Source organism: Podarcis pityusensis, assembly GCF_964106645.2.
Source record: "Podarcis pityusensis genome assembly, chromosome: 11".
NCBI classification, from domain to species: Eukaryota; Metazoa; Chordata; class Lepidosauria; order Squamata; family Lacertidae; genus Podarcis; species Podarcis pityusensis.
Window position 1 is genome coordinate 8,474,497 of NC_138036.1, and position 27,045 is coordinate 8,501,541.

Sequence of the window (27,045 nt, forward strand, 5' to 3'; positions counted from 1 at the left end):
GGTTATCTCTCGCTTGGACTACTGCAATGCGCTCTACGTGGGGCTACCTTTGAAGGTGACCCGGAAACTACAACTAATGCAGAATGCAGCAGCTAGACTGGTGACTGGGAGCGGCCGCCGAGACCATATAACACCACTCTTGAAAGACCTGCATTGGCTCCCAGTACGTTTCCAAGCACAATTCAAAGTGCTGACCTTTAAAGCCCTAAACAGCCTCGGTCCTGTATACCTGAAGGAGCATCTCCACCCCGTCGTTTTGCCCGGACACTGAGGTACAGTTCCGAGGGCCTTTTGGCGGTTCCCTCCCTGCGAGAAGTGAGGTTACAGGGGACCAGGCAAAGGGCCTTCTCGGTAGTGGCACCCTCCCTGCGGAATGCCCTGCCTTCAGATGTCAAGGAAATAAACAACTATCTGACTTTTAGAAGACATTTGAAGGCAGCCCTGTTTAGGGAAGTTTTTAATGTTTGATGTTTTATCGTGTTTTTAATATCCTGTTGGAAGCCACCCAGAGTGACTGGGGAGGCCTGGCCAGATGGGCAGGGTATAAGTAATAAATTATTATTATTATTATTATTATTATTATCCCAGTGGTTCCAAAGAAATATTCTGACAAGGGCTCGGGAAGAAAGAGGGAACACCACCTCATCTTTGAAAGTGACTTCTCTTCTGTTACGCCACAAGAAGTCAATCTTTCTGAGAGGGAACAAAATCATCGGGGGGGCAAATTCAGGTTCTCTCAGTCCCTGCCAGTCCATTGAGTTCTACTTCCCACCAACGCCTCTGTCTCTATCCATTAAAAAAACCAAACTTATTGGCACTAAACAGTGAGGGTCACAGGAAGCAGGAGATGTACGTTTGTGATCTCCAGAGTTAAGTGGTCCCCCAGATGTTGAAGGACTCCAGGCCCCATCGAACCTGACCATTGTTCATGCTGGCCGGGGCTGAAGGGAGCTGTTCTTGGTCTTCAGCCCCTGTCCTGGAGAATGCAAACAATGCGGTCCTCTACATACCTCGTCATTCTTGACACATTCCTGAGAGAGCTGGTTGACGTGGAGCCACAGAGCATTCCGGAAATAGTTTATCCTTTCGGTCTCTTGGCTCTCAAAGAACTGTAGGGGGAGAGAGGCGGAGGACAAGGCTGAGTGCAGAGGCAAAATATCAGCATCTAATTCCTTTGGAAAGAAGCTTGCTTTGGTCTTTTTTCCTTCGTTGGGAGTAATTATAACCTTAAGCACGGATAATAATAACGAAACTAAACCCCCGCCAAAGAAACCCCACCTTTAGAAAACATCAGCAAATGAAACCATCAGCATCGGACTTGAGAAACAGCAGAAAGTTGTCAATCTAACTTTTCAAAAGCAATCCCAAAATTGTGCAAACATCTGGGAAGGTGCAGCCTGTGATGTTCGTCATCCCTGGGGCATCAAGGTCCCCGTGCAAAAGGTGCTGTGTAACACACTACACACTAGTGCAAGCGCAGGAATTGCAAGATAGCATTTAATTAACACAACCAATAATACTGTGTACTCAGAGATAGCAAAGAAGAGACAATGAAGTACGAAGGCTAGATTCTGAACAGGCCCCACCCACACCGCCTGTTTGTTTATTATTTGTCAAAATAACTATAACGCTTTAAAAAATTCACTGTGACATAAGCAACACACTCCACCTGTCATTGTTTTTAGGAATGTTCCTCAACACCCACACACAGCCATTGTTGGGATTGTCTGTTACCATATCATTACAGATATAACGTTCTTCCTTACATTTCTGTCCCGCAAGGGCCTGGACTGACTCCAGCTACAAAAGCTAAGACTCTTGGACTGGGGTGTTGTTTTGCGCTTTTGATATCATTTTTAAAAATCTTTATTTTAGATCTTAACAATTTATGTAGAAATTGTTCAGTTTGGCTGTGCATTTTTTGATGATCTATTTACTACTTTTGCAATCAGGGTCTTATGAAAGAACAATGTTAAACAACAATTTATGACCTCCTTCAACCAGTACACAATAGAAAGTGTCCTTTCATATTGTATTACAGTGTGGTATGTTGGCTGGACAGAAAGTCTCTACAGAGGGTGGTGAATACAGCACATGATATCATGGGCTGTCCCCTGAGCCCGCTAGATGACATCGCAAGGGATCGTTGCCTTAGGAGAGCGAGAAAAATTCTCAGGGATGATTCACACCCTGGCCAGCACCTCTTTAATCTTCTACCCTTGGGCAGGAGATATAGAAGTATAATAAGTCGTACCAACAGGCTAAAAATCAGTTTCTATCCACGGGCTGTTAGGCTGCTGAACAGAAAAAAAATATAGTTCAATTGAATTTCAGGGTTGGTGTGTTGTGCGACAAGCACACAGAGTGCAATGAGATTGAGTGTTTGTGGGGGGGAGGGAGGCTCAGTTAATTTCATTGTACACAGGTTGTACACTGACAATACAGGTTGTACACTGACGCTTCCGAGCACAATTCAAAGTATTGGTGCTGACCTTTAAAGCCCTAATCGGCCTTGGTCCAGTATATCTGAAGGAGCGTCTCTACCCCCATCGTTCTGCCCGGACACTGAGGTCCAGCGCCGAGGGCCTTCTGGCGGTTCCCTCACTGCGAGAAGCCAAGTTACAGGGAACCAGACACAGGGCCTTCTTGGTAGTGGCACCCGCCCTGTGGAACGCCCTTCCACCAGATGTCAAAGAAAACAACAACTACCAGACTTTTAGAAGACCTCTGAAGGCAGCCCTGTTTAGGGAAGCTTTTAATGTTTGATGCATTACGGTATTTTAATATTTTGTTGGAAGCCGCCCAGAGTGGCTGGGGAAGCCCAGCCAGATGGGCGGGGTATAAATAATAAATTATTATTATTATTATTATTATTATTATTATTATTTGGTCTTCTTCCATGATGTAAGCTGCCTTGTGCATGGTCTGAACTGTAGAAAGGTACATACAAATAAAATTATGTATGTTACATAACCTTGGTCTCCCGGATCTTAGTCCAGCACAGTAAGTCCTACGCCAAAGCAGCTCTATAAAACCGCTGCCAAGTTTTCAATCTGATTAGAACTGGCAAAGCGAGCCATCAATTTATACTCTTGAAATCCAGTTCTTTTTCATACGCTGAGGCTGACTGAAAAGCCAGAACAGAGTCTGAACATGAGAAACTGGGGGCTCTGGTCAGGCATTCTAAATAAAAGTACATAACACTCCCCCCACACAAAAAAATCATGCTGTGACAGTCTACCTCACCCTGGCACTCTGTTATTGAACTACAACTCCCATCAGCCCTGGCCAGTGTTGCATGCACCTAAATATCTGAAAAGAGCCCCATTCTTGAAAACATTTTGTTCTAAATCCTGCCTGCATCTCTGAAGCATAGCTGTCAACTTTTCCCTTTTCTTGTGAGGAATCCTATTCGGAATAAGGGAATTTCCCTTAAAAAAAGGGAAACGACAGCTACACATACCGTATTTTTTGCTCTATAAGACTCACTTTTTCTCTCCTAAAAAGTAAGGGGAAATGTGTGTGCGTCTTATGGAGCGAATGCAGGCTGCGCAGTTATCCCAGAAGCCAGAACAACAAGAGGGATCACTGATTTCATTGTGCAGCGATCCCTCTTGTTGTTCTGGCTTCTGAGATTCAGAATATTTTTTTTCTTCTTTTCCTCCTCCAAAAATTAGGTGCGTCTTATGGTCTGGTGCGTCTTATAGAGCGAAAAATACGGTACTTTAAATGCAATAATCTTAACACTATTTCCGGTTCCCCAAGAAAGAATGCAGATATTCGAGATGCTTTCGAGAACACAAGGCCATCTAAAAAGCAATCCCTGCCCAGCAAATGGTTTTCTTGCAACACTCTGGCTTTACTTGTGGGCTGCCCCCTTTTCCGTGGGGCAGGGTGGGTCTCCTCCCTGCAGCTTTTCAAAGAAACCTCACCCGCTTGAGGAAGTGACTGGCAATCCTCTGTTTTGTTACACGTACGCACACCCAAAGGGCAATCCAAAACATACAACGTTCAAAGGCGAGGGATGAAGTTTCCTCTACAAACTTATTTCTGTCTTTTGGCTGCTACTAGCTAATCTGGATTCCTCCGCCCTATTTCTTTTCGACATAAAGTGTTCAGAATTTGAACCCAGAACCCAGTATTTGGCATAAGGGGGCAGGGGAACTTTTTTTGCAGGCTGAGGGCCACATCTCCTTGCGAGTGCCCTTCCAGGGGCCACATTCAGTTCCACACACACAGCTTTTTTAGGGGGGGACTAGCAGCTAGTGGCAGACACCCCTTCTTACAAGCGCGGCGAGCCTCTTTTAAGACCCAAGGGCCACATTCCCTTCTAGGAATTCTTGCAGGGGCCGCATGCCAGGGGCCAGGGCAAATAGTGGCCAGGGCAAAAAACAGTATCCTAGTTTCTCCACAGACACACCAGGCAAGGAAGAGACGTTATCAAGGTTTCGAGGACATATGCCAATCGGTCAAAAACACCAGTGAGGTGAATTGAACAAAACATTTCTATGACGACAACACTCTCTGAGCTATACAGTGGTACCTCGGGTTACATACGCTTCAGGTTACAGACTCCGCTAACCCAGAAATAGTGCTTCAGGTTAAGAGCTTTGCTTCAGGATAAGAACAGAAATCGGGCTCTAGCAGCGCGGCGGCAGCAGGAGGCCCCATTAGCTAAAGTGGTGCTTCAGGTTAAGAACAGTTTCAGGTTAAGTACAGACCTCCGGAACGAATTAAGTACTTAACCCGAGGTACCACTGTACTGCCTGCCCCAGCATCCTGTCGCCTCAGGAGAGGCAGCCAAACCATTTTTTCCCGAAATAATCTTTATTAGTTTTTCAATTAGATACTCCACATACACATTTTACATTTTGCATTTATACTTGCTCTTCAGAGCTGACTTCCCTCCTTCCTGCTTCTGGTTTTTTATGTCACATATAATTTTATCGCATTATTTTCTTCCATTTTGGATATTGTTATTCATTTTCCATATTTTGCTCACAGTGTATCCATTAACAAATAAATCCTCGTGTTTATACAATTCTTGTTGTCTGTCTGTATTCATTTACAACTACTGTTAGTTATATTAGTTTCATATTATTTTCAGTACCCATCACTTTTCTTAATCTTTCCCGTTATGAGGTTTATTTCCAATTCTACTGGTTTCACTATTTCACCTTATCTTTCCCATAAGAGGCAGCCAAACCTTTGATATATTTGGATTTACCTCACACGCCTTGACATGCTCATTCTTCCATTCTTCCCTGATCTTCTCCAGGGCACCAACGTTCGTCTGATACACCCTGTCTGCAGTTGGAGAAATAAGAAAGATAAATCCAGTCACGTCAAGAGAAAAGGGGCCAAACACAGAATTGTAGAACTGGAAAGGGACCTCAAGGGTCAAGTTCAACCCCACTGGCAGCGCAAGAATCAGAGCTATAGAAGCTCTGACGGTTGGCCATCCAACCTCGGTTTGAAGACCTCCAAGGAAGGAGAGTCCACCATCTTCCATGGGACTTCATTCTACCACCGAACGGCTCTTTCCGTCAGAAAGTTACGATACGATAATCTTTATTGTTATTGTTCCACACAGAACAATGAAATTGAAAAATCTACATAAGACATTCAAAACCCATCAAGCCTGCTATCCCAGCTATCCCAACCTGGTTAGCCCCCTAAAAACTCTGATACCCCATTTTTAAATACAATATACTCCCATACAGACTCCTTAAAGGTAAAGGGACCCCTGACCATTAGATCCAGTCGTGGCCAACTCTGGGGTTGTGGCGCTCATCTCGCTTTATTGGCCGAGGGAGCCGGCGTACAGCTTCCGGGTCATGTGGCCAGCATGACTAAGCCGCTTCTGGCGAACCAGAGCAGTGCACGGAAATGCCGTTTACCTTCCCGCTGGAGCTGTACCTATTTATCTACTTGCGCTTTGACGTGCTTTTGAACTGCTAGGTTGGCAGGAGCAGCCAGTCGCTGGGATTCGAACCGCTGACCTTCTGATCGGCAAGGACTAGGCTCTGTGGTTTAACCTACAGTGCCACCCACGTCCCTTACAAACTCCTTACACTGTGTTTAAAACCAAAATCACATTTGGGTAGAAACTGTTTCTCAGGCGGCTAGTCCTAGTCTTTATAACCCTGTACCTTCTTCCAGAAGGCAGAAGGTGACAGAAATCATTTCATTTCCGGGGTGCGCACTATCCCACACTATCTCTGCAGTTTTCTTATGGCACCTGGAAGCATAGATTTGATCCAAGGTGGGAAGAGTGCACCCAATTATTCTCTCCACAGTCTTTACAACCCTGGACAGCATTGTTTTTTCCCTGACCGTACAGCTCCCAAACCACACACCAGACCGTAAGTTAATACACTCTCCACAGTACAATGGCAAAATGCCATCAACAGGTCCTTTGAGAGATTATTTTTCCGGAGGATTCTCAGAAAATATAACCTCTTCATCAGGTCTTTGCTGTTTTCTCCCCAGGTTAGGTCATCTCTCAACTCCATTACCAGAAATCGAAACACAGAGACCTGTTCCATGCACTTTCCCTCAATAATAAGTGGCTGACTATTCAATTTACATTTCCTAAAGTCCACAATAATCTCTTTTGTTTTCTTTAAGTTAAGGAGTAAGTTGTTTTTCCTGCACCACTCCCCCAACTGCTCAACTTCCTTCCCCTCTCCAGCCATAATTAAACCAACCACCATTGTATCATCTGCAAACTTAATGATCTTATTACTGGGGTATTTGGGGGCACAGTCAGCTGTGTAGAGCGTTCTTCCTGATGTTCAGTCGGAATCTCCTTTCTTGTAACCTGAATCCAGCAGAAAAGGAGTGAGCTCCTTCCACCATGTTGTCAGCCCTTCAGATATTTAAAGGAAATCACAGAATTGTAGAGTTGGAAGGGGCCGCTGCAGATAAAGCTGCTCCTAAAGGCAGAGGAGCAGAGGTCCGTGCAAAAGTTGGCAACCCAACTTTTCGGCCGACGTGAACTCACCCGAATCTTCCAGGGCTGTCTTTGTCTGAGCTAACTTCACGAAGAGCTGGAAGGGAAGCAAAAGAAAGGAGGTCAATCATCATTCAGCCAGGAGAGCAGCTATGTGAGGAAGAGTTGGGCAGATGGGTCTCCAACCGCCATCTTGGTTAAGGGAAGGGGGCCTGACCTCAGCCTTCCCTAGAACTTCCATTTTGTTTAGAAGGTACCTTCTACCACATGTGGTGGACCTGCAAATAGGTACATAAAGGCTTTCTGGGAAATGATATATAATGAGTTAAAGAAAATGTTGAAAAATACATTTGTTAAGAAACCAAAAGCTCTCCACCACGGAGCTATGGTCCTCCCTCTTTCATCTCCCTATTTTTGGCCTTGTTTAGGGCCATACTTCAGCCCCACCCAGCTCCCTCTCCCCACGACCCCCCTTGCACCTTCCTAACCTTTTCCTGCTGCTTTTGCGTGACCAGGTTGGCACTCCGGTGGACAGCCTGCTCCGCCTCATCCTTGTCCCGGCACCTTTGCTCATACAGCCTCTTGGCCTGAGGGGAAACCAGGATGCAACAAGTTGCAAAGGATGTACATCAAAGGGTTACGACAGAGACCATAACAACTTGGGACCAGGCTACCTATGAGATTGGCCTTGCGTGTTCAGACCCAGAAACCTCCCCCTTAAATAAATTCATAATTGACTCAAATTTTAGGTTTGGTTTTTGGCAGAATTTAGGCCACAACTTTATTGATTACAGAAGGTGAGTGGTTGCATAGGCTCTGGTTCGACTAGCTCCCTGCCATGCAGGTAGCGCTGACCCAGGACACGAGCATAGGTCAGCCAAGGGTGAACACCTGGATAAGTGGAAAGCTGGGAATGGGCTAACTCCACCACCCAAATGTCCCCCTGGCACGGGCACAACCCCCTCACAGGGGTTGACCAAACTATCGAGTCCCTGGATTCCTTTAACAGAATACACTTCACATAAAGATGGCAAGAGCGTTCTCCCATCCCTATCACCTGAACCAGAGCCTATCCGCAACCTTACAAGTTGTGACAATTTGCTACGCAGCAGGCGAAACGCAAATGGCAACAGCCAATCAGCCAAGTGGGGAAAATTCCTGCCGTGCCCCTGTCCCAATGACAGACGACACACGACGGCATAGCAAGCGCAAAGCCCTAAAAGTAGGGAGAGGTGGGCGGGTGTTCCAAATGCATGCGCCAAAAGAGGAAGCACTGGGTCACGTAAAGTAAAGGTAAAGGGACCCCTGACCATTAGGTCCAGTCGTGGCTGACTCTGGGGTTGCGGCGCTCATCTCACTTTATTGGCCAAGGGAACCGGCGTACAGCTTCCAGGTCATGTGGCCAGCATGACTAAGCCACTTCTGGAGAACCAGAGCAGCGCACGGAAACGCCGTTTACCTTCCTGCCGGAGTGGTACCTATTTATCTACTTGAACTCTGACGTGCTTTCGAACTGCTAGGTTGGCAGGAGCAGGGACCGAGCAACGGGAGCTCACCCTGTCACGGGGATTCAAACCGCCGACCTTCTGATCAGCAAGTCCTAGGCTCTGTGGTTTAACCCACAGCGCCACCTGCGTCCGTGCATGGGTATAAATAGGTCCCTTGAACCGTTTAGACTGCGTCCCATTGGCCAGATTGCACCCAGCTTTGAGGGACCTACCAATCGGGTATTGTGGCTGACCAATGTACCCACCCACAACACAGGGTGTTGGTTGTCCAGGTCCTCCCGATTTGTCCCATAAATGCTCTCTGGATCGCTTTAACTTGTGGCAGCAACGCAGCCACAGGTGTCACATATAATACCTGCTCTGCTTTTGTAAGAAACTGATCTTTGGAACTCCCTGCCTCTTGATGACCAGGCAGGCACTGTTTTATTCTCTCTGCAAATCGTGTTGAGGCTTTCTACACTCAGGCTTGTCTAGCCGGATGAAGCTGAACCTGCTTCACCACACGACTGCCAGAGAGGCGATCTGCAAGGGCACATGGTATCTTAAGAACCAGGGGAGAAGAATTAACTCACCTCCAGGGTTTTCTTGTACTGCAGATTCCGGTTTTTGTGAATCGCATCCATTATGAGTTCAATCTGCGGAAAGAGTACCAGGGTTAGTGGAGCCTTTTGCTCCTCAGCAGAACAGGGAAGGAAAGAGAAATCCGTTTCCCCTTTCTAAATATAGAAGGCCACACGCGTTTTACAAGGAGAGGAATTACCGCGAACGTCTTCCGCTTCATCTTGCAAAACTGAATTTCCATGTCTTTGCTACAGGCCTCCGATTGGGACATCTAACAGAGAATCTGAATTCCACTGAATTTTTGAGGTTTGTTAAAGGGTTGTATTTCCTGATAACCGAAGCAGAGCGCCAGTAAAAGACATTCAATCATGCCGAAAGCACAGCAGCTTCACTTTGCTTCTTCATGTACTACTTGAAATTCTTTCATTCCCTTTGCAGACCCATGGCAGCTAGAAACTTGGTTTAATTTAACCAAAGTTGAGTTTCCCTGTTGATTTGGGTCAGAGGAGACAGGATTTTCAGCCAGGCTTTGGGGCTTAATCTTGGAGAGTTTCACAATACTACTACGGTTCTTATTTTTTATTGGTTCCAAAGTTTAATATTTTATTGCTAAGTCGCTTTGAGTTCACTGTTCCTTTAAAAAAGCAACTGATACGTGCAATAAAATAATGGATTCATAGCTGCATCCTGCCCAACATTTTTCAGTGGGGAGGGTATAATTATGGAAGCTTTCAGCTCGAAAAGGAAATTCAAAACCAAAAGCTTTTCCTCCAGAGCTTTGAAATGCAGAAACGCAAGATATTGCCCTCAAACAAGGAAGCTGTGCTGTGCCACCTGGTCTGGGCCCTATGTGGTTAAGGTGCAGGCTGGATTTTGTTCCACTAGCAGAGGAGAGGGGGAAGCAGTTGTGAAAGGAATGAGGAAATTAAAATGGGTAGACAAGAAACTCTGCCTTGTCCATCAGCGGTGGAGAAGTTCAGGTGCTGAATGGAGGTTGTTGTCTTCAGGGAGCTGGGCATGTTTAGCCTGGAGAAGAGGAGGTTAAGGGGTGATGTGATAGCCATGTTCAAATATATAAAAGGATGTCCCATAGAGGAGGGAGAAAGGTTGTTTTCTGCTGCTCCAGAGAAGCGGGCACGGAGCAATGGATCCAAACTACAAGAAAGAAGATTCCACCTAAACATTAGGAAGAACTTCCTGACAGTAAGGGCTGTTCGACAGTGGAATTTGCTGCCAAGGAGTGTGGTGGAGTCTCCTTCTTTGGAGGTCTTTAAGCAGAGGCTTGACAACCATATGTCAGGAGTGCTCTGATGGTGTTTCCTGCTTGGCAGGGGGTTGGACTCGATGGCCCTTGTGGTCTCTTCCAACTCTATGATTCTATGATTCTATGATTCTTCTTGGAACCAGAGTTCATCACATTTTAGGGCTCCCAAACACAAAGGGAACTGGAATTGCCTCCTGCGGGGTGGAGTGGGAAGCACAGGTGTGTGTGTTTGTGTGCTCAATCCCCGGAGTGGCAGCCTATTTATTATTTGCACCCAAAGATGGCAGAGATTACCTGTACCTGAACATCACAATCTGCGTGCCTGAGCTCAGCAATCCCTGGGCTGCATGTGGTTCTGTGTTTAGTTGTGTGAATTCCCAAAAACCATTATTTTGCTTTTATCAAAGCTCATACACAATTTCATTCTGGACAGATAGTCAATACAGGAATTTAACAATCGCTTTAAACCAATTCTTGTCCGTGAAAGCAAAATCGTATCATTTGCCTATAGGAGGATGGGAATGCTTAATGCATTGAGTTTTGGGCTGTGGGCATCCACCTGTTTTAGTGACGACGCGAGGTCGTTAAGAAAAAGGTTAAAAAGAGAGGGAATAAAGATGGAATCAATGTCAGTAAATCATCCTGTGTCTGTGGGGAGTCTGCTACAGCCTTCCAAAATTTCTTATGACCTCTCGTTAGGATGGCTGAAAGTAACATATCCCAACATGCCTGATTATATCTTATCCGGCTGAGCTGGATAGTTTCCCTGAGTTGTCGGGATCTGGAGAAGTAAATATCAGGCATATATATATATATATAGCTATGGTTATCCCAGTTGTGATGTATGGAAGTGAGAGCTGGACCATAAAGAAGGCTGATCGCCAAAGAATTGATGCTTTTGAATTCTGGTGCTGGAGGAGACTCTTGAGAGTCCCATGGACGGCAAGAAGATCAAACGTATCCATTCTTAAGGAAATCAGCCCTGAGTGCTCACTGGAAGGACAGATCCTGAAGCTGAGGCTCCAATACTTTGGCCACCTCATGAGAAGAGAAGACTCCCTGGAAAAGACCCTGATGTTGGGAAAGATGGAGGGCACGAGGAGAAGGTGATGACAGAGAACGAGATGGTTGGACAGTGTTCTCGAAGCTACCAGCATGAGTTTGACCAAACTGCAGGAGGCAGTGGAAGACAGGAGTGCCTGGCGTGCTCTGGTCCATGGGGTCATGAAGAGTCGGACACAACTAAATGACTAAACAACATATATATATATATATATATATATATATATATATATATATATGAATGACCTATTGCAGACGTGAACCTTGGGCCACCCTCCCCCTTCCCCAATCTTGTCGCTCATCTTTCCTGTCCCGAGCGGAGAAGCCAAGTGACAACATTTTGCAGAATGCCGTATCTCTAGGAAGAAGCGGGACAGGCCTCAGGCGGCAAAATGGGACCGGCCACCCCCATCTGTCTCCAAGGACCTTCTCCAACCCCTCTCGTGCTCCTGACCTTTTTGCGATGGAGCTTTTGCTTCTCCCGGAAGTCCTCCATCTTCCTCGCCTCTTCGCGCAACGTTTGGGCCAACTGGATGTGGCTCTGCCCGACGCTGTCCACCTCTGAAAGCAAGGATATGTTAAGAAAGAGGTAAAGAGATAAAAGTGTCATATGTGTAAACTTCAGTAAGTTAAAAGTGATGTTGTGCAATTTTCCTATTACTATTTATATATTGTTAAAATTGGTTAATTATAATGAATTGATGTAGCAACTACTGTGGTTTTTTCCTTTGTTATTGTTGAATTCTAAATAAAGTATTATTCTTTAAAAAAAAAATGAAAGCAAGGAACGGTATAACAAAAGAATCACCGGGAGGAAATGTAAAGGCAGGCTTTGTTCCTCCTAGCCACCCAATTCTGGAAGGAACGTCACTTTTACTGCCACTTTGCAGAAGGGAAACCGAGGCTGAAGCACAACAGCAACATTCCCAAGGTCATCTGACGCGACTAAAACGCTGTGATTTTTTTTTATACAGTGAATGTTGCAGTTTTCGTTACTTTATTTTTTGCTTAATTCTTCTATAGCGGCAATAATAATGTTGGGGAAACGTCGCAGAGCAACTAGCAAAACAGGATGCTGTGTGAAAGCTCCAGTATAAATCCACCACTAATACACAATTGTTCCGTCAACCACATGTTGCAGAATACAGCCCCTAAGGAAACACCAGTCTGCAGGGACAGAGTTTAGAAACGTTTAATAGAGATCTTCCCATCCAGCTAAGGTGCTCCCCACCAAATTAATATGGGGCTGAACCATAGCTGTCAACTGTCCCTTATTTGGTGGGAAACTCCCTTATCCCAGCCCCGTGTCCCGCTGCTGTCCCTTATTGATGATGTCCCTTAAATTTCCCAGGTTTCAAAGGAAGCAGCTCCTTTCCCTCCCTCCCTGCCGGCCAGGGAGGAGGGAGGCTCCAACTGTGTTGGTCGGCTGCGTTGCTCACCAATAAGGAGTCTGAGAACGACTGGGGGGTGGAGCTTGCATGCCTTGTGCCGATCAAATCGGCCGCATTGCCTGGGGACTCGCCTTTGCTCAGCGCTTCCCAGCGGAGAGGTGACAGTGGTTTTCCTTGCTGCATCCCCTTTGCCAGGTTGCTGCGCTGTGGGAACCACTGCTTGAGGCTTCATTTGGCTGCTGGTTGACTAAAATCCCTTATTTTGGCTGCTGATCCCTTATTTTCGAGGCTGCTAGTCCCTTATTTTCAAATCTATAAGCTGACAGCTATGGGCTGAACAGGGATAACAGGTGCCCTAGGGAGGCAGTGGAATTACCAAAGCTGGTACCATGCATTCAAGTTCACAAATTTGTTGAATTAAACTTAATGTTTCTAATTGGAATTTGGAATGAAGATGCAATTAATGGCTACTGTTCGGATTGCTCTCATGTTATTATCGTCCTTCGTGGGCTGTGCAAACCGCTATTCTGAATAATGATTTTTAGGGGTGGCGCTGTGGGTTAAACCACAGAGCCTAAGACTTGCCGACCAGAAGGTCGGCGGTTCAAATCCCCGCGACCGGGTGCGCTCCCGTTGCTCCTTTTTATCTTATTAATCTAGCACATTAACCTGGTAATCTTATATCCGAAGCCCTCAAGTCTCTTCCATGTCCCTTCCGCAGCTCTTCTTCATATTTTCCTTTCATTCGTGGGAACTCCAGCTTGGTAATGTTTTTGACCCTTTTTAACAAATCAGCCCCTTTTCCATAGTCCAGACTAGACTCCATGTGGTATTTAAAAACATGTTTCAGATTCCCTCCAAAATTGAGAGCCCCCACAGCTCCAAACATCTGACGGCCCATTGCCAGACTCGAAAAGTCCAAATCTCCCTGTATAGGGGGGTCTGTCCAACCCCCCATTTCCAAACCAAACCAAACTTTATCTTTCCAAGTCTGGTTTTTTCCAAGTTCATTTGTCAAATCCAAAAATTTATGTTCCTGCTGGGCCGCAGCTCCCTCCGTCTCTGGCGCCCAAGATTCAGCAGCATCCTCTTCTCTCAGCTGTTCTGTCATGGCACACTCCTGTTTTAGCTCCTGGGTGGGCTCCATATAATTTCCCACTACCTGTTCAAAGGTTCTGGCCGCATTAGTCATCAAATCCGTCTTCTGCCTTAACTGATCCAATAGGGCATTTATTTTGCAGAGAGCACCCAACAGTGCTTCTGAAGACATTGTCCTGCAAGGTCACAAATCCTTTCCCACGGTTGTAATCTGTGGCAGCTGCAAGCTCCCAGGAATTAGTTACAATTTCACAGTTCCCCTCTAGGGGGAAATCTTCTGATTGTTCTTTCTTTTAAAAACAATAGCAACAAAGTTTCTTTTTTAAGGTATTTTGTCCATATTTGTTCTTTTTAAAATGCGAAAGGAAACAATGGAATCACTATGTTTCTCTTCTTTTAACTATCTGTCAAAGACATTTGTTTCTGGTCAATGAGCTTCAAACGTCAATTCTGACACCCCGCTCCAGGATCAGGACGGTGGAAAATTACTTTGCTTTAAACTCACTTCTGCAGGTTTAAACAGCCCAAAAAAGATCCCCCTTCTTCTCCTGCTGCCGAAAGGGGGTTCAGCGATTTTAAATGATGAAAACCAATCCTTTGAAAGTGATTTTTAAAGCTCTAGTTTATGTTGTCTTTGCTTTATTCTGGCTACAAGGAAACGGAAGGCTGACTTCCTGTTTAGACCTTACCGTTTCAGTACCAAATTAAGGTAAATTTTTAAGTCCAAATTCCTTTCTATTTCACCAGTTCTTATTTAAAGTCCAAATGTTCAATGTTCCAGTACTCACGGGTGGTTATTTTAGATGCCAAATTGTCCCAGAAAAAAGGCAGCGCTCTCCGGCAACGGCTATGCGGCTTCGCTCCGCAGAAAAAGCAATTGACTCACAGCACCGCGCCACTTCCCCCTCTTCGCTTCGGAGCCTGTTAGTGGGTTCCTTTGCGGGTTGGGGGGGCGCTAAGGGTGCCCGCCGAGTCCCACGGTCACAGGCTTCATCCGCCTGTGATTTCCAGAAGGGTCCCCGCTTCGCCGTAGCGGAAAAGACCCGTTTCATGCGGAGCTGGTCCCTCCAGTTCAGAGGGAGTCCGCCATTACCAATGGCGTCACCCCGGAAGTCCCTGAAGCAAAGTTCTTAACCCAAGGTACTATTTCTGGGTTAGTGGAGTCTGTAAGCTGAAGCGTATGTAACCTGAAGCATATGTAACCCGAGGTACCAGTGTATATAAAAAAAGAACTATTCAACCCCAGAGATTCACATGCGGTGCAATTAGCATCTCCTGTTTAGCAACCATGTTCAAAATGTTGGGATTCAAGCCTTTATCAGGAGAAACTGGCCACTCTCCAGGCACCCGGCTTGATCTCCTGTTGACCTCCCTATCTGCATTCCCCAGCAGGATCCAGGCAGAGGTCACAATAGGCGATCCTTCTCAGCGTGAGAAGAACACACCCCCTCTTTCCTGCCCCCCCGGGCAGGGGAGAGAGATAGACAGAAACGTATTTACATTCCTTTATTTCTGTCTTTGCAGCGTTACAAAAATCATGACTGCTCTCTTCAAGCTTCAGCAGTCGAGAGACAAACTCCTCCTGTACTTCCTGTACAGCTCATATTACACTCTGAGCTAATTCCGGTGCCCTCTGCACTGTGAATTGACTGTCCCTCTGTTTCCCACGGAACAGTCCCAACATTCCCATTATGTTTTGCTTTCAAGCTACCAGCTCGCGGCCGCATTGCTTCTATATCGTAACACAAAATTGTGCCAGCTCCTTCATGACATCCGCAAGCTCTGCACACCCATCCTGACCTGATCCTCAATTTTAGGGCAACCCAGTCAGATAGGCAGGATATTATCAAACCGTTCCTTTCCTAGCCTGCTAAGAGGGCTGCAATATGAGTGGGCTGCAACGACAGCCAGCGTGGTGTAGTGCATGGGTAAGGAAACTAAGGCCTGGGGGCCGGATCCGGGCCTTAGTTAGTCTACCCATGCACCTATGCCCAATCGCCTTCTAAATCCAGCCCGTGGACGGTCTGGGAATCAGTGTGTCTTTACATGAGTAGAATATGTGCTTTTATTTAAAATGCATCTCTGGGTTATTTGTGGGGCATAGGAATTCGTTCATTTCCCTCCCTCAAACTACAGTCCGGCAGCCCCACACAAGGTCTGAAGGACAGTGGACTGGCCCCCTGCTCAAAAAGGTTGCTGACCCCTGGTGTAGTGGTTTAGGGTGTTGCACTAGGACCTGAGAGTCCTGGGTTCAAATCCCTGCTCAGGAACCAAGCTCACCGAGTGACCTTACGCCTGTCACTCATTCTCAGCCAGACCTACCTCACAGGGTTGTTGTAGTTTTAAGGATAAAATAGGGAGTGGGGAGAACTGTGCATGCCGCATTGAGCACCTCAGAGGAAAGGTGGAATATAAATGGAATAAGGAGGTAAAGAAAAAGTAAGGTACTGGGTTTCCCTTCCCAATAAGCACTGCTTTCCGAAGGTTTTGGCAGTTTCCAGCCGTGAAATGAGCTGCCCGCATTCTTAGAGTAAATACCGTATTTTTCGCCCTATAGGGCGCACCGGCCCATAGGGCGCACCTAGGTTTCAGGGGGGGAAATCAAGGGGGAAAATATGGTCCCCCCCCCCAGCAGCTCTGGGAGCAGCGGACAGGCTGCACGCAGCCTGTGCGCTACTCAAAGACCTTCTCCCTGCTTTTGTGGGAGGTGGCGGAATTCCCCCACCTCCCGCAAAAGCCCACAGGAACCGCGCGCAACTCCTGCGGGCTTTTCGACCAGGAGGGAGAAGGGACTGAAACGGCCAGTCAGTCCCTTCTCCCTCCTTGGGGAAAAGCCCCCAAGAGCGGCACGCTCTTTAAAGGCTGCGCGGCTCCTGCGGGCTTTTCGACCCAGCTTGTGGGGCTGGCGGTGGGGGGAAGCGCTGCTTTCCCCCACCGCCAGCCTCAAAGTGGGGTCGGGGAGCAGCTCTAAGGTGTCGCGCGCCTTCCCGCTGCCCTCCACAGCTTGTGGGGCTGGCGGTGGGGGGAAGCACAGCCTTCATTTTTGGAGGGGAAAAAGTGTGTCCTATAGGGCGAAAAATACGGTAAGACTTTGCAATCCGTTGTAAGTCTTCTAGGGAGGAACTGGAGTAAAGGAAATTAAAATGCCAGAGCGTTCCATGAAATTCAGGGTGGGGAGGAGGGGAGAGGAGAGATAATTATCTAAAAATACATGGCTCCCCCCCCCCCAAGGTAGCCTGCAAATATCAAAGTATTTTGAGCCAGTGTTTTCACTCTCTTGTGCATGTGTTTGTACATCTCTTCACATTAGCTTCACACACAACCCGAGCCACAGTTTTGCACATTGTGGAGACCCTTAAAAGTTACTTACGTTGCTTAAAAACCTCAAGAGCTCTTCTCAGGGTGCTGGAGGAAATGCAGAAAAAGTGAGGGGGGGAGAGAGAAAGGAGGAAACAGTTAGAATCTGGGAAACCTTGGAGAGAGGAAGAAATCATCAAATCTGTTTTTATGCCACACGCCAGAACAAGACTTCCTTGTGAACTTGCATAAACTGGCCTTGTTTCAACACCGGGTGATGCAACCTTTGAAATTCAGAGGACAAATTTTTACGGCTGGGCGTGAGGTCCTGGGCTTCTCTTTCTTCCGCTGCCAGAGACCTCCTCAAAAGCACTTGGCGGCCGGGTAAATATGCCAAGATTTCTCAAGAGGGGCTGGCTCAAAATCCAAGGCTCAAAATCCAAACAAGACTCCACTCTCTCACACACATATACATGCAGATGATTTAACATGGGGCAGCTCCACTGGGAAAGTCTCCTGCACAGCTCCTCTTGACTGCAAGGGGGTTGTGCAAGAGACCTTCCCAGTGGACTCTGCCCCATAAGCAGGTTGTACCCTGTAGAGCAGATCCACCCATTTTCCACTGTAACACTTGTAAAAAAAATAAATGCTGCTCTGTTATATACCTAGGAAGAGGCCAGCCCAGATCTAGAAAGAGAAGTTAACAAAACCCTTTTGTTTTAGGCAGGCCTAGTACACAATTTTGTTGCATTTTTAAAAAAAATTAATTTAACTAACTTTATATATCACTTGATTGCACAAAAAATAATTTTTTATTAATTTTCCAAAATTAATTTCCCCCAAACTTCTGGTTGGTTTTTTAAAAAAATAAACAAAACGTTAAAATTATCGGTCATTTTAAAATAGTCAAACGATGACTAAAATAAACTGTACCTAAAAAGAAATAAGAAATAAATACTTGCTGATTTTATCCATATTTTTAATTACGCTTACTGTTTTTTTAATGTCTGGCTTTTGTCACTATTTTTGGAAGTAACTATTTTATACTAGTGGGCGTAAACATCTTAGAGGCGTTTTGTTTCTGATGAAGCGATGTCTCAATATTTCTAAATGAAATAAAAACACATCAGTGGTAAGGCTACCTTTGCTCGCTACAATGGGATTGTGGCAACCGATGTCTCTGACAGCTTCCTGAGCCCCGAAGGAACACCCTTGGATTTCCCAGTGTTTCCTGCGGCTCCCAACTCACCGTGAATTGCACATTCCGTTTCGGAGACCCCAGTCCTCTTAAAGGGGCTATTTGTGCATTGTGGCTACCAAAAAAGGGTGTGCCCAGTTACAAATCCTATTTGTGTCAGCAGGTCACTGGGAAATACCTCCTAAGAGCTTTTCCTATGGCTCCCAGCACATGCCCCAATGGTCACGCAACTCGGCTTAGAATAAGCTGGAGTTTAAAAATACAAGATACAACTCAGGGGTAATGAAGGGTAAAGACAAGGGTTATGAGCAGGGCCGGATTTAGGTTTGATGAGGCCCTAAGCAACTGAAGGTAATGGGGCCCTTTATATGTCCAGCTGTCCTTTGTCAACAACAAATGGTCACTGTTTTTGTGTGTGGAATATATGCTATATGGTAATTTATGGACCTAAGAGGTATCTAAAGCCATTTGCACATGTTGCCATGCCAGCAGTCCATGCAGAATGTAGGCACCCTATATATAAAGGTAAAGGGACCCCTGACCATTAGGTCCAGTCGTGGCCGACTCTGGGGTTGCGGCGCTCATCTTGCTTTATTGGCCGAGGGAGCTTCCGGGTCATGTGGCCAGCATGACTAAGCCGCTTCTGGCGAACCAGAGCAGCGCACAGAAACGCCATTTACCTTCCCGCCGGAGTGGTACCTATTTATTTACTCGCACTTTGTCATGCTTTCGAACTGCTAGGTTGGCAGGAGCTGAGACCAAGCAACGGGAGCTCACCCCGTCGTGGGGATTAGAACCACCGACCTTCCAATTGGCAAGTCCTAGGCTCTGTGGTTTAACCCACAGCGCCACCCGCGTCCCTACCCTATATATAGAAATGAGCAAACCAGTTTTATTTTAGGGAGCAGGTTAGCAGGCGGGGCCCATGAGTTACATCACAGGAGCCTACACAACACAAAACACTGTTGCTGTATGTAGCTTTAATTTTATTTGTTTCTTATCTTATATTCTGGAAATGTACATCCAGGCTTTTTGTCTTTAAATTTGTTTGGGGGCCCCAAGAGAGTGGGGCCCTAAGCTATAGCTTGTTTAAAAAGGTAAAGGACCCCTGACAGTTAAGTCCAGTCATGAACGACTCTGGGGTTGCGGAGCTCATCTCACTTTACAGGCCGAGGGAGCCGGCATTTGTCCACAGACAGTTTTTCCGGGTCATGTGGCCAGCATGACTAAGCTGCTTCTGGCGAACCAGAGCAGCGCACGGAAATGCCGCTTACCTTCCCGCCGGAGTGGTACCTATTTATCTACTTGCACTTTGACGTGCTTTCGAACTGCTAGGTTGGCAGGAGCAGGGACTGAGCAACGGGAGCTCACCCCATTGCGGGGATTCGAACTGCCGACCTTCTGATTGGCAAGCACAAGAGGCTCTGTGGTTTAGACCAGAGCGCCACCCGCGTCCCTCTTGTTTAACTTATATGTAAATCCAGCACTGGTTACGAGCAAATCTGAACCCACAAAAGCCAAAGGATCCCTCCTTTTTTTACCTACAGCTCCCCAAGTTGGCTGCCTCGCCATACGGCAAAACCAGCCACCGTGAGCAATTTAAAGCAGTGGAGCTTCCCCTAAGCCACAGCCTTTTCTAGTTTCCACTAAAGCAGGAATTGAATTCTGAGCACGGGCAACGATGATTACTGGAAGAGCCTACTTGGGCAGAAATGAAGGGAACTGCGGTTACGTCACACACGGTTTTCAGACCAGCGAGTGTTTTTCCAGCAAAAACCCTCCTCGCTTTCACAATAGACTCAGGGACTTTTTAGACTGGGGGCAGACGGCTGTCCGAATTCTGGACCAAAAACAGACATGTCCTCTGCAAAGCAGTTCCATTTTCGCAAAGTGGTTTTTGGAGGGTACGCTTGAACTTTCCTCTCCCCATGTGGACCCCCACTCACACCCACAAATCTGCTCCAAAGGGCAGGGGGAAACCCCTCAGAAGAGATTTCCAGTGACGCAGGTGGCGGTTCGAATCCCCGCAATGACGGGGTGAGCTCCCATTGCTCGGTCCCTGCTCCTGCCCACCTAGCAGTTCAAAAGCATGTCAAAGTGCAAGTAGATAAATAGGTACCACTCCGGCGGGAAGGTAAACGGCGTTTCAGTGTGCTGCTCTGGTTCGCCAGAAGAGGCTTAGTCGTACTGGCCACATGACCCGGAAGCTGTACACCGGCTCCCTCGGCCAATAAAGTGAGATGAGCACTGCAACCCCAGAGTCGGCCATGACTGGACCTAATGGTCAGGAGTCCCTTTACCTTTACAGGAAGAGGAGGGGACCTTCATAAGGGCAAAAGGAGATCTGCCTTATTCCAAGGCAGACTCCACAGGCCAGAATCGCCCACACTGGCTGGCAGCCGGCTGTCCAGTGCTTCCGAGACAGGAGCTCCTCCAAGCCTTACCTGGACATGCCAGGATTTGACCCTGGGACCCTTCCCCGAGTGCCTTCCATCACGTAGCTAGAACGTCTTGCGCTAATGGAAGTACGTTGCTGGAATCTGCCCCTATTTTCATTCAAAGGAAGTCCAAAGGTTGAGCCAAAAATGGGGTCCCCCCCTTTTTTTTATACACAAACAACAACACAGTTTTAGGGACCGCAGTCACTCACTTCAGCTCTGTCTGCCCGCAGGGTTTTTTCCGCGATAAATTAATCAGGTCCTTGCCATATCTCTCTTCTATAGAAGCCCTGTTGTGTGGGAAGAGAAAGTTTTTGTTTGTTTATTTGTTTGTTTGTTCATATCCTGCCTCTCCACTCCCCCCCCCCCAGCCAGGGGCTCCAAGTTGGCTTATACAAATGGAAGCAACGCATATAAAATACGGGAAACATATAGAAGATGTAGAACAATGGCAAGAGAAGTTGATGAACTATGCAGAACTGGCAAAAAAGACAGATAGACTAAGAGAAAAAGACAACAGAGACTTTGAAAAAGATTGGGAACCATTCCTATTATATTTGCAGAAACGAAGAAAGCCAATAGACTTGATGGCAGGATTTAAATAAACATTCACATTATCAGCATTAGAAAACGTTTAGAAGATAGTGAAATATGATTATGGTATATTTACTTTTATTTTTATGCTTTTAGGCTTGAAGTTATGTTATTAATAACTTTTTCTGTTAGGAGGTGTAGCAAAGTGGGCGAAAAGAGAAACAAACCAGAAGCGGAAGTTGGGGGAAGCCTTGGAGGGGAGGGAGGGAGGAATATATAGTAAATGTGAAGAATTTGAGATGTATGCAATGAATGAAAAAGGAAAATGAATTTAATTTTTTTAAAAAAAAAATTAAATTAAGTAAACAGGTTGGGTGGCCATCTGTAAAAAAAATATATATAAGATTAACAAGTACAAAGTAATTTGAACTATAATAGAATCATAGAACTGCAGAGATGGAAGGGGTCCCCCAAGGTCATCTAGTCAAACCCCCTGCGATGCAGGAACCTCAGTTAAGCAACTATGACAGATAGCTATCCAACCTGTGCTTAGAAATTTCCATGAAGGAGAAGCATTAGTTCCAACAGAATTGAAACAATATTTTTTAATTTTATTTTTTTTAACCAAAGCACAGATAATGAGAAACAGCATAATTAAACTCCTTTCCTTAAAAAACAAACAAAAACAAAGGCCTATTGGAACAAAACACCTGCCAGCTGAAGAACAACAAGGAGTTGTTCCGCCTGGCTTTTGGCTTGGAATTACCGCATTTTTTGCTCTATAAGACTCACTTTTTCCCTCCTAAAAAGTAAGGGGAAATGTGTGTGCGTCTTATGGGGCGAATGCAGGCTGCGCAGCTATCCCAGAAGCCAGAACAGCAAGAGGGATTGCTGCTTTCACTGCGCAGCGATCCCTCTTGCTGTTCTGGCTTCTGAGATTCAGAATATTTTTTTTCTTGTTTTCCTCCTCCAAAAACTAGGCACGTCTTGCGGTCTGGTGCGTCTTATAGAGCGAAAAATACCGTAACTTGTTCCCCTCCCCCTCTTTCTTTTTCCCTTTCTCCTCCTGTGATGGAACTCCTATTTGGGGACTTCCCTGCCTTTTTTCTGGCCCACGTTGGACCAGTCTGGATAGCTGGCCTTGGTGAAGACGTTTTTATCCCCAAAAAAGTTTTTTATTTTCTGCTGAAATGAGGCTGCATTTTAATGTTGTGTTTTAATCTTGTTTTTTAAGTTGTATTTCAATCAATTGTTTTATATCTGGTGTTAGCCGCCCTGAGACTGGTCTTGGCTGGGGAGGGCGGGGTATAAATAAAATTTATTATTTATTATTATTATTAAGGAGAGCGCCGGTCTAGCTTCTCCAGGGAGGGAGTTTCAGAGCCTGGGAGAAGCCACCACCAAGAAGGCCCTCTCTTGCATTCCCTCCTGTGAGGTTGGCGGGGGGGGGGGAGAAGATAATTTTTGGGGAAATTGAACCCATGGAGGGAGGGGAGGAGGTCCAAAGGTTCGAAAGAACCTTTTTCTTTTTGTGTTCTGGAATTGTTAAAGTTATTGTGCATAAATTTATGTAAAACCAATAATATAGAACGGAGCAAGTCCGACAAGTCTTCAGCACATACCTTTCCTTCAAAAAGTCTTCAAACTCTTTGCAGTTCTTCCTGCCGTCATTGAGGTGCTGGATGATGCCATCGTAACCAGCTGTGCTGATTAAATCTGTAGTCTGAGCAAAGGGTGTTGAAAAAGATATTTAGAAGAAATATAACTTTTTTAAAAACAACAACAACAACAACCAGCCCAGCAAGGATCTAGGACAGGGGTCCTCAAACTACGGTCTGTGGGCCAGATCCGGCCTGCGCGTGTAACAAAGCCCTGGTAACACGGTTGCTACCGCCGGCGCCGGCTACTTGATAATAATAATAATAATTTATTATTTGTACCCCGCCCATCTGGCTAGGCTTCCCCAGCCACTCTGGGCGGCTTCCAAAAAAATATTAAAATCCTCTAATACATCAAACATTAAAAGCTTCCCTAAACAGGGCTGCCTTCAGATGTCTTCTAAAAGTCTGGTAGTTGTTGTTCTCTTTGACATCTGGTGGGAGGGCGTTCCGCAGGGAGGGCGCCACTACCGAGAAGGCCCTCTGCCTGGTTCCCTGTAGCTTTGCTTCTCGCAGTGAGGGAACCGCCAGAAGGCCCTTGGTGCTGGATCTCAGTGTCCGGGCTGAACGATGGGGGTGGAGCCCTCCGGCGCTGCCCCTTTAAGCCGCCGGAAGGTGGGACAGTGGCGAAGGAACCCCTTCCACGCCAGCCCTTACCCTCCGGCCAACTCCATGCCCACCGGAACAGCGCCTCCCTAGCCAGTTGCCTCCTTAACGCTGCACGGATCCCATCTGGCGGCCTTGGCCACCTTAAAAGTTAGGGAAGCACCAAAAACACAGACAACATATGCAAATAGAATTAGCAAGAAGAGAAGTCTGAATCACAACAGTTTATTGTACAAGGGAATCTCCATGTAAATAGTGGTGGGTGAATCTTTAAAATCAAGCGCTCCACCCACACTTCCCCTCTACAATTTCATGATTCTGTGATTCTATCCTTTGAAGTTTAGACTGATACATCTTAGGTTTCATCCTGTTTACAACTTCCTTTTCCCTCTCCTCTCTCATGGCTAGGGATCAGAGGTCCCCATGGTCTGAGAAGAAATGAGCAAGCACAGCTGATTTTACTTTCTCCAGACCAGTTATTTAGCTCTGAACTAGAAACGGTCCTATCCGATAATAAACAGCTTCAATAACTTTTCTCTACTGCTGTATTGAACGGGACGCGGGTGGCGCTGTGGTCTAAACCACAGAGCCTAGGGCTTGCCGATCGGAAGGTCGGCAGTTCGAATCCCCGCGACAGGGTGAGCTCCCGTTGCTCGATCCCTGCTCCTGCCAACTTAGCAGTTCGAAAGCACGTCAAAGTGCAAGTAGATAAATAGGTACCGCTCTGGTGGGAAGGTAAACGGTGTTTCCGTGCGCTGCTCTGGTTCACCAGAACTGACTTAGTCATGCTGGCCACATGAGCTGTACGCCGGCTCCCTCGGCCAGTAAAGCGAGATGAGCGCTGCAACCCCAGAGTCGGCCACGACTGGACTTAACTGCCAGGGGTCCTTTACCTTTACCTTTTTACCACTGTATCTCTCATGGTGTGATTGCAACAGGTAGAACGGGATCTCCAGCCATATTCACAAGCCCCACTCTGCGCATTGAAGTTCAACAGCTGTGGTAGAGACCCTGTGACCCTCTAAATGTCTCTGGACCAAAACTCCCAGCAGCCCCCGCAAGCCAGACCAATGTTAGGGTTGATGGGAGTTGTAGTCCAATCCCCTGAAATGCAGGAATCTTTCCCCCAACGTGGTTCTCCAACCAGTGACCCTAAGAATAAGATTCTCATGGCCACCCTTTTATTACAGTGTCACTATGAAGCTGATCAATATACCACAAAACCAGATTGATGGCAAAGAAGTTCAGCGCATTACAAACTGTATAGGACTCTTCATCTGGGGGGAAAGCTTTGAGTGGATCATTAAAAAAAATGTGTGGCGATTAGGAAGTTGACTCTCCCCAAAGGCAGAACTTGCCTCCATCATGGGCTGAGCAAATTCCAGCTGTTCAGCCCCATATAGGCCATCGGTGGGCTCTGCTGCCTAGTAGAGATAGGCTGAAAGGCCAACACTGAGGATCATCACAGAGGGCAGGAAATTATTCTATGGTTCTATTTATTTGAGATTCCTGCATTGCAGGGGGTTGGACTGGACTGCCCTAAGGGTTTCTTCCACCTCTACAATTCTATGACTTTATGATTCCAATCTGGTGGAGGAACTGTAACTCAGAGGCAGCTGAGAAATAAGGGGACGCCAGGGATTTTGTCTAAAAGACAGTGGAGCATCCCCAGAAATGGAAGCAAGAAGAAATTCCGACCAAAGAAGAATGGCAGACAAAATTAACGGACTACGCAGAATTAGATAAAATGACAGGAAGGATTCAAAACCTGCGGGACCAGAGATTCACAGAAGATTGGAAGAAATATACAAACTATTTGAAGAGCAACTGTAATCAACAAATTACGCTAGTCGGACTACAAGAAGTTTTGTAAGGAGAAATATATGAAATACTGCAAAGAGGAGAAAGAAGAGAGATATTAGTTATGAGATTTAAATGTAATGGTGAAAGTAAGTAATGTATATTAAGTGAATAGATTGGGCTCTCATGCTCAAGTCCTGCTTGCCTGTTTCCCACAGGCATCTTGCTGGCTGCTGTGAGAACAGGATCCTGGCCCAGATGGGCCACCAGCAGGCTCTTCTTATGTACTTATGAAGGAATGGGTTTCTGTGCAGTCAGTTTAAAACTGACTCAACCCCCCCCCCCTTTTCTTCTTAGCATTTCTAAAATGCATAAACTTGAGCTGTTGAGCAAATGCATAACAAGGACACAGCTGTATAAACTGCTCTCTCCTTTATCAGTCACGGCAAGGATGACCTTGGTTGTTCCAGTGGAGTAGGGATGACATGTCTAGGTCTTATCTCACATCCTGATGCACAGACTTAGTCTGGGAACAGCGCCAGAGTGTGTTCTTGGAGTTGGTGACCTCTTGCTCCAAGATAAGAGTAGGAACAGGAATACCCTTTTATGGTCAGAAGTACAGGAAGGAATACCCTTTTATGGTTAAGAATACCGGAACAGGAACATATGTGATGTCAACCTGCGTGTATAGACTGACGTGGTTAGATTCCTGGGGAAGGAGGGAGAGGGTGCCTGGAGGATATATATATTGCATGAAATCTCTCATTTCTTTGGACTTGCTGTGGATTGACCACGCAAGTGCCTTTCTGCTGTTCCAGAGAGCAGAAATAAAGAACTCTTTCTCTGAACCAACCCTTGGCGTCATTTGACTTCCTTCCTCCTGTCCGGGAGCAACGCAGACCCAATCGGTGAACTCCAATATGGCTACACTTATGCTGGTGCTGAGCAAGGACTTGAGTCTTGCTCTCTCCAGTCAAAATTTCTCTGCCTAGGGCTTCTATCACGCCTTAGGAACCTGACTTACACTGAGTGAGAGCATCTGTCTTATGCAGCCCACGACTGACTCGTCCAATTCGCAGCAGGTCTCTGAGATCTCAGGACAGAGGCCTTGTGGCTGCAAGAGATGTGCTCCTTTTCTTGGCAATGGCTAGCTGGCGAAGAAGACTTTCTTCAAAGAAGCTGTTTTTGCACGTCATCCAGTCAGCCTCAATGCGTCAACCCAGGAACAAAAGATTACCTTGTAGTCAAAGATATAAATTTGGGGAAGGGCTTTTCTCAGAGCCCTGAATTCCAGTTTCCTCGAGTTCTTTGTAACACTGAGGCAATGCAATAATGCTGGAACCAAAGGGGAACTCTGGTTCTCACACACTGGCGTGACAATGCTGCAGTTCGTGGTTTTGATGCTCAGCGGAGAAAGCTTTGCACAAACTTTCGTGGAAATTAGACAGTATTTAAGGGAACCTCTCGGAGGGATATGCCTGCGTGGTGCCAAGCTTAGAACAGGTCAGGCTGCAATAAATATTGTTTCAAAAGTTGGGTGCCACCCCTACTCTCTACCAGATTCATGGGGGGTCCTGGCACTCACCCAGGGTCTGCGTTCCTTTGGAGAACAGAGACACAACAGAGACTGTCATAGCTGTAAGAAATGTGGTTTATTTGCCTATTTACACCTTCT

At 46.4% G+C, this 27,045-nt stretch overlaps 1 protein-coding gene across 2 annotated transcripts in view; it reads right to left on the reverse strand.

The window, feature by feature from the left end:
- The window catches only part of PSTPIP2 (proline-serine-threonine phosphatase interacting protein 2), a 59,725-nt gene that overhangs the window by 10,261 nt on the left and 22,419 nt on the right, over positions 1 to 27,045 (reverse strand). For both annotated transcript variants that reach the window (XM_080973631.1, XM_080973632.1), the window contains exons 2-10: positions 22,929 to 23,029; positions 20,985 to 21,062; positions 17,210 to 17,244; positions 11,805 to 11,911; positions 9,036 to 9,098; positions 7,444 to 7,542; positions 7,007 to 7,052; positions 5,228 to 5,307; positions 1,011 to 1,109 (exon numbers count right to left, since the gene is read on the reverse strand). In XM_080973631.1, coding sequence (XP_080829757.1) covers positions 1,011 to 1,109; positions 5,228 to 5,307; positions 7,007 to 7,052; positions 7,444 to 7,542; positions 9,036 to 9,098; positions 11,805 to 11,911; positions 17,210 to 17,244; positions 20,985 to 21,062; positions 22,929 to 23,029 — 708 coding nt within the window. The remainder of the gene's footprint in view (positions 1 to 1,010; positions 1,110 to 5,227; positions 5,308 to 7,006; positions 7,053 to 7,443; positions 7,543 to 9,035; positions 9,099 to 11,804; positions 11,912 to 17,209; positions 17,245 to 20,984; positions 21,063 to 22,928; positions 23,030 to 27,045) is intronic.